General features: G+C 38.5%; 1 protein-coding gene across 1 annotated transcript; it reads right to left on the reverse strand.

Annotated features, from left to right (window-relative positions):
• Positions 1-1,587: 1,587 nt before the first annotated feature.
• On the reverse strand, positions 1,588-5,940 carry LOC106926648 (transmembrane protein 53-like). Its single transcript, XM_015001693.2, has 3 exons — positions 5,095-5,940; positions 3,129-3,706; positions 1,588-2,240 (listed from the first exon to the last, which is right to left on the reverse strand). Exons 1-3 carry the CDS (start codon positions 5,118-5,120, stop codon positions 1,879-1,881), a joined length of 966 nt encoding a protein of 321 aa, XP_014857179.2. The 5' UTR covers positions 5,121-5,940; the 3' UTR covers positions 1,588-1,878.
• Positions 5,941-7,930: the final 1,990 nt, after the last annotated feature.

The raw sequence follows: 7,930 nt of genomic DNA on the forward strand, positions 1-7,930 counted from the left end.
TTAAGACATCAGAAGCTGAATAAATGAACTGTCACATTCAAGGGCTCCATGCATCTTAACCCCTCTGTGGCATGAAGGCCAGAATGAAGTTTACCAGAGAGAATATGAACGATAAAAATCAACTTCTGGAATGGTGTCCTTTGCACTGATGAATTGAAAAAATAAATTAGTTGGACATCATAGAAGAGGACATTTTCCATAAACCAAATACAGCCTACCAGAAAAGGAATCTAAACTGTAAAATGTGAAAGCGTCTGGAAAAAAGAAAAAAAAAAGAAGCATTTTTTTTTCAGCAGAACTGGGCCCTGTGACATGAGTGACTAAAATTTTTAAGTAACATTTGAAGTCTTGTTTCCAGTCAAAGCAGAGACCTAGGCTTCGCTGAAGTAACATGTAAAAAATGCTGTGCATCCAAGAAACTCCAGTAAGCATCTTACAGCTAAATGTCAGCAGTGGGGAAAATTTGTTAAACTAACACTAGGGGGCAGGATATCCTAACATTTTCCTACAACATATTTTATATGAGAAACAATGTTAATAATTTGTTGTTTAGAGCAATTAAAAACTATTTTTCAGACACTGGTGTCCTCATGCCAGTTAAGAGGCTAAACATCAAAAGATTTTTCATAGAAATAAATAACCTCTGAAGTTCAGACATAGCTGTTCGCCGAGTCTCTCTCATCAAAAGTAGGTCATTGACATCACTAAGTGCAGCTGCTATCTGATGCTAAATCCAACATGTGGCTTCACGTCCAGCAGAGGCGATTGTAACCTCTGGCATGTTCCCTAAAAACTGACCTTCACTTACTAATGCAGTACAGAAACATAAACTGGTCAGGAGTCTTTGAGTGGAAAGCTTGCAGATTCAGTTAATAGTAGGACAACAGGTAAAGCTAGACTTACCTGCTAGAGATTTGGGCTACTATGTTTACAATGAGAGAGGAAAAAAACAACATTTTAATGAGTTCAATTTAACCTATTAGCGACGACTAGAATGCTCAAACAAGAAGCACGCCACTGCTGAGCGGGGCATCAGGACATTGTGACGACGTCTAAAGAATCTGCTTCAAACTGAGCGTAAAAAAGCAAAGCAACGAAAGTAAAATGTATAATCTTCAGATGCAATTAATTGAGACACCTTTTTCTTCCCAGTGTAAAAGAGCTTTGTGTGCTTTTCTCTTCACTCAAAAAAGAAGTGCATTTTATGAGCCTGTGCTCAGTGAAGCATTTTACATTGAACAAAAGACCATAATCTCTACACTCATCCTAATGGACCAATATTCTGTACATCTGGTCACTGCATTTCTGACCTATTTTATCACTGGTTGATATAGGCTCCGCCTCCATGGACTCACTTCAGTAAACTGGGACAAAACCCCTTTAGTTTTGTTGCACCAATGGCCTCCAGCCAGCCCTCTTCTACCTCTTGTATTAATTCAGATTACTCACTGGTGATACAAACAGGTTTAAAATAATGAAATTTGTTCACCATAGTAACCTAAACAGTCATACAGGAAAGTGAAGACGCATGGCTATTTTCCATCTGAAATAATGAAAAAATAAATATTTGCACATGTAAAGCTCACATATAGTTTCCAAATTCTTTTTTAATTTGTGCAGTATGTATTTTTATCAACAAATAACAAAATAGTTATTGTGCAAGATAAACAAGTGTTACAGTACATCCATAAATACTTCAAATGTAATCGCAATTACAATGACAAAAGTAAAGATGGCGAAGAAAATATTTCACAGTTACATTTTTAAAGAAAATCAGAGGTATAATATGAAAATAGCTAAAGTGCATTCTCTTTGAGCTAGCAGTGCATGTTGTGGAAATAAGTGAAAATGTTTGAAACTTACAATCTGCCACAAAGTTTAAATGTTAGATTTATGGGAAGGAACTGGCAGGGAGTTCAAAAACTGCTGCAATGTGGAAACGTACTCTTCTGGGTGGCATCGCAGGTGGGCGGCATGTGTTGACTTCTTCCACTTCCTGCTGTCCACAGAAACTCCCCTCCGCCTCCACAAGTCCATCAGCTTTTCCAGGACAGTAGTGCTGCACATTGCATCGTTTTCGCTAGAGAAGAAGAGGGCTGGAGAAGTAACCGGGCTGTTGTGGAAAACCTGGATGCTGTTCTCGTACAAGTCTGAAGTGTACGACTTGAAGAGCCTGAAGTAGAGCATGGCGGTGGTTTTGACGAATCCCTCTAAACGTGGCACCAAGGTCTTCCCAAGGCCTGAAAAACAATTAAATGAATAATGTAAATGTAGTGTTGCATTATTCCTGCAATGGCATGCTCTCACTGGACAGTACACCACTTCTAATCACAAAAACGACAGGATAAATAATCAGTGCCTTGCAAAAGTTCTGATTGCGTTGAACATTTTTAGATAACGTCAAGCTACAATCACAAGTTGTGTAAAGACCAAATAGAGACACAGCAGGCAGGTCAGGAATGAAATGGCAGAGAAGTTTAAAGTGGTGCAGGTCTATAAAACAACATAAGAAAACTTGGTGGAAAACTGACACTGCACATCACACTAAACAGACCAACGCCCCTGTAAAATTTGGTGATGGCAGCATCATGGTGTAGAGATGGGGAACCTGGTCAGTGTTGATCTAGAGGCTAATAAAAGTTAAAAACAGAATACACTTTTCAATTATAGGCTACGTCCTGTTAATCTATCATATAAAATTGCGATAAATTACATCTGAGTTTGTGGTTGTTTGTAGTTATGAAAGTAGTGAAAAGTTCAAGACGTATATATACTTTTGTAAGGCACTGCGTATAATTTGCATAAGGAGTCACAGAAGGCATCACTCAGTCATTTAGAGTTCAAACGTAAATTTCACACAGTTTTATTTGAGTTATTAGTCTTAAAAATAATTACCCAAGTAAATAAATGGACAATAAGAGAGCTAAATCTCATGTGTTGAAGTATTGGAATATTTACTTTGGATTAAATTAGATTACTAAAACAGATTAGTGTCCTAAAATAGGAAAAAAAAATAAAAACTTGGAAATCCTGTACTTCAAACAAAGTGGGGCAGTAGGTCAGCAGTTAATTAATTATAGAGAGTTCTGACACACAACACAAAAGTAATCTGAGTCACTCTCACTCACCTGTTGCCATGTGATCCAGAGAGCCGACCACTAGACTGTCATAAATGTGCCCTATCACTCTATGTGCCAGAGCAGCGTGTCGTTTTGGATGCTGAGCAATGTGGGTGAGCAGCTGCGTGAAAGTATAGCCACCAATGGAAGAAGCATGCACCAGTATGGGTCTGCCTGTGAAAGGAGGCTCCTCTAAAATATTCAAAATCTCCAACCCGTAGCTGAGGCCCCATCGAGGCCACAGGAAGTGCATTACGCTGCTCTGGATGAGGAGGACATCCATACCACGGTCAAGGTAGAGGTCCCTGTACTTTGCCACGGCCCCAGGTTGGGCGCCGAGCCAGGAGAAGAATAGGAGAAGAGGGCGAGAATTGGAAGCAGCCGTGTGGGAAGGCGTTTCTAAAGACACTGGAGACGAGGCGGGGAGCAGAGTTAATGTGGCCTGAGAGTCTTTGGCAAGGGTTACTGTCTGGTGCTCCGCTGTTGTCATTGGAGTGTAGTAATAAATTATACCACTGCAGATTCTCCTGGCTACAAACTTCCCTGAGTTGTCTGGTTCAGACGTGGTTGCATCAGTCCTGAAAAGACTGAAAAAGAAGGAGATGAGTCAGATTTCATAATAGTCTAGGAAAGGGAGAATAAACTTGCAACATCTTAAGCTTTTTGGTTTTTTCTTTGAGCTATGCATTTTGAGATAAACTCCAAAATGAAAGAATGAAATGGCTAAATTCATTTTAGCCATGAATTGCTAAAATGTCAAACTGTTTAGTAAGTTTTGACTGATATGAACAATATCTAAAATTCTGTTACCTTATAACACTACTTTGGTGCCAAATGCTGTAATATTTTTTTCCTTTGAGACAGGAAAAAAAAAAACAATACAACTCTTCTCTTAAAAATATACTAAAAGATGATAAAAAACATTTTGGAACATATCTATTTAGGTTTTATTATAAAACAGATTAATAAAACAAGCATTAAAATAACATCCCACAGGTGTGTTTCACCTTGAAAGATGTGGAAAACTTCTTCACTCTGTAAAAGATTTTGGATCCAAAATACAATAACTTGTAACAAAATAGCAGTTGGCATAATCTTACTAACATATTTGTTTATTCATGTTTTCATTATTTCAAATAATATAATTATTATTACTACTCATTTCTACCACTACTACTGTAAATAAAATGACCCAGGACTTGCGAAGTCAAATCACAAGTATGCTAATGGCATGAAGGGTTATTTAAGCAGAACAATGTGAACAATTCATAAGATGTGATTACCTAATGTGTATTACAGTTGTTAGGCAAGACTAAAAGAAATCAGACTGCTGTTAAATAATTAAGTGATGCAATAAAAGGCTCCTTGCCCAAACAGCGTTGATTTTGGCACCCCACAATCAGCAAATCAGCATAACCTCCCAAATTCAACCTTTTTTTCATATGTATGTCTACAAAATGTCTGCAATGTCTTCTCTTTTACATTTAACCGAAAAACACGTAGTTTAATCACCACATTCAAGCCTAACCAAAGTAAAATTTTCAAACTATCTCAACATTTCAGCATTCAGAACCTCTAGGTTTGGTGCAGCCATTGCGACGCATACAAACTAGTCGGTTTTTTGTTCGTTTCCGTCTGCAGCCTAAACGTATACGGCTCCATGTCAGCTTTTGATTTCTCCCAATTCTTGGGATTTTAACTGCAATGGTCTTCTAAAAATAGACCAAGAGTGCTTTTCATATCGGCCTATTGTAGGTCCTTGAATTCCTGAAAAGACTTGATAACCAAATGCCAACAAAGGGAAGGAAGCAGCTTGTGAAGCTCTCCTCCTTTACAATTGGAGCTAAATGTAAGGCTGGATGCGGTGAACTCGGAGCGTGTTAATACATTCCCACCGCGTCTCAAAATGATAAATTAGCAACCTGTCCTCATTTTCCTGAATCATATCAAAGCAACGATTCATTTCATGTTTTACCTGGTGGAGAGTGCAAGGTTCCCCATGCTGAGAGATGGAAAACGCGTCCTTGTCCGCTTGGTGGTCTGGAAAATTACTTTGCACGCCTAGCTCAGATACGACGTACTGCCAACTCGCGTTGGCAACGGATAGCCGTGGATTTATATCCGCGCGCCCGTGACAGTTCCACGCGCTCACACGCCCCCCCAGTTCTACAATATACCGTGCACGCGCGATTTTCTTGCGATGCTCGCTCCCGCTACCAGATAAACACCAAGTGGGGTACTTATTAACATCATCTACATTGCAAGGTGAACATAACGCAAAGGCGCGAATCTAAACGGTACTGATTATAAATATGATGAATATTCATGAAAATGTAGCTTTCAGCAGAAACAATTTCAGGCTTTATAAGTGAGAACTCAAGGCCGCAACGTGTAAATGCAACAAACTCACACTGACGTCCCCAGTAAGCTAAATAAGGAAACATTACAAGGTCATACTGAGACGGTTTATCCTGGCCTACTAAACATATACCTGCAGTACTTCGGAAGCGCCACTAGATGGTGCCATGTTACCTTGTTTATCTTTGTAAAACAAGACAGGACAACCAGAGAGTATATGTCATGTATATTTTAAAACATAAAATGTTGCAGATTTAAAAAAACAAAAAAACAATGCAGTTAGAAACTGAAAAGCATAAGTGCATTTTTCTTAAAAAATAAAGATGCAAACTTGAAAACTATTTTCAGAGCAAAAAATTTAAGTTCCAACTTTGTAGTGGCCTTCTTAAGTTCTGGATGTAAATCTGATTGCGATGCTGTCAAATAGAAGACCTTTAACTCGTCGTAGTGTAGAATTAAAACAATTCACAAAGAAAAGTTGGATAAAATGTATTCACAGGGATCTAAAAAACCTGCTACTGATGGATTTTGTTGCTACAAACGGCAATTCAACCAGTTATTAGGGTTAAGCGGAAATTACTCGTCCACATGAAAACGTCGGATGAAATCTTCATTATATCCTTGTGATATATTCAAATGTAATGATTAGATGAAACGGGAGCATGTCAAAACACTATTGCTAAGTAGATTTTATTTGAGCAAAAGGAAAAGTTGGGGTTTTTTATGACGCAACATGACCACTTTTAGGCTCAGCCAGCCAGAAAAATATTTAAGGTCCACAAAAACATTACTCTTGCCCTTCCCAGGCCATGTTTCTGTAGTACGTTTTACACCAGCAGCCCCTCCCTCTGCTTTACGCCCCTGATTCCCATCTTACATCATTATTTTACACAGCCCTTCACCCTTATCCCAGCCAATTTTCTATACATACCCCTGCAAACCCCCTCAAATCTCACCCTCTAAAGAAAGGCTGTGAGGACCACCTCTCCATTTGCTGCCACAGCACCCCACAGCCTTTCCTTTCTGTATTGTTTCAACATGGCCTCTATTATCCAAGGAAAGAGAGAAAGTAGGGAGGGAGGGGAACGCATAGAAGAAAAAGAGAGAAACAGAGGGGGAAATGTGCCTACTCCGTCCTTTAAGGCAAGCGGGATCCACCCACATAAGGGTGTGGAAATTCCACTGCAGCTTCCTGCTTTTTCTCAGTCTTTCCCTTTTTGCTCTTCTCACTCAATCACCCAGCATCACATTTCCTTCAGACGATTCGTCTGCACAATGAAATCAACACAGCACACCGCAGCTGAGCTGTCAAAGCATTGCGATATCTAAATAACTTTCTGCTTAGCGGTTATGATTTTGAGGTTACAATGAGGAAATACAAAGGGCAGTTTGGAAAATATAGCCAGACCCAACTGGAAATATTAACACACTTTGTGGTGTTTTGTGCTTGAAGGCTGCAACAAAATATAATAAATCAGAAAAAAAACTCTGGGTCCTATTGAGCGTGAAGCAGTTAACACCAGACATGTACGCCAAACCCAGTCAGTAAGTCAGAGAATTATCTTCAAAAGTATTCATATTTTTACAACTTTGTCCCATTTCAGTCACAAGTTTGGGTAGGACTATGTGTGAAGAACCAACACAAAGTAAAGGATATTTTGGATAATGGGTATGTTCTTTGTAAAATAGTTCAAGCTCAATTAGACAGGATGCAGTGTCTGTAAACGGGAGTTTATGGGTCTTTAAACTTGTCCACATCTATATCCCTGATTTTTCTGCCATGTTTTTGGGTCTTCATGATGCACCTTTTTTTTTCTAACCTCTCAGGCCTTCATTGGACAGTCTTTATTTCTACTGAATTTAGGTAACACACAAGTGAACTCTAGTTATTGGTCAGGGGACTAAAGAAGACAATTGACTAATAATTATGCTTGCATTCGTGCCAGACAAATTTATTGTCTCTGCATCTTTCAAGATACATACTTACATATCTAACTGAATTTAACTTTTGTTTTTCAAGGCTGTTTTATTCGTATCACACCTTTGCATATCATCTGTTAGGATATGACATGCTATATGTTGAACATATCATTTTGAAAATAAAAAATGAAAATGCAAATTATGATGCAATATGATCCAGATAGAACTATTTAACATGTCAAGTTCTTCATCGATTTCCTCATGCATTGGAGGTTTTTGTTAGAAGAACTTCTAGGTGAATTTACATCTAAAAAAGAAACTAAATATTGGTAGAATCTTTTCATAATTTATTCCCAGGTGTTCCCGGTATTTCGTCAACTTTTTACATCTTGAATCCTGCTCCCTAAAACAATGTATCCTCCTTTTGACATTCAAAACACAATTAATGACATGTAGCTTTTGGAGTCAATGTGTGACACTGTTCATCAGAGAGAGAAGTGTTGTTATCCCTTGTCTTTGACAATATTTTTGTG

The sequence above is a fragment of the Poecilia mexicana genome, unplaced genomic scaffold (genome assembly GCF_051168715.1).
Source record: "Poecilia mexicana isolate PSO_F unplaced genomic scaffold, ASM5116871v1 scaffold_23, whole genome shotgun sequence".
Lineage (NCBI taxonomy): Eukaryota > Metazoa > Chordata > Actinopteri > Cyprinodontiformes > Poeciliidae > Poecilia > Poecilia mexicana.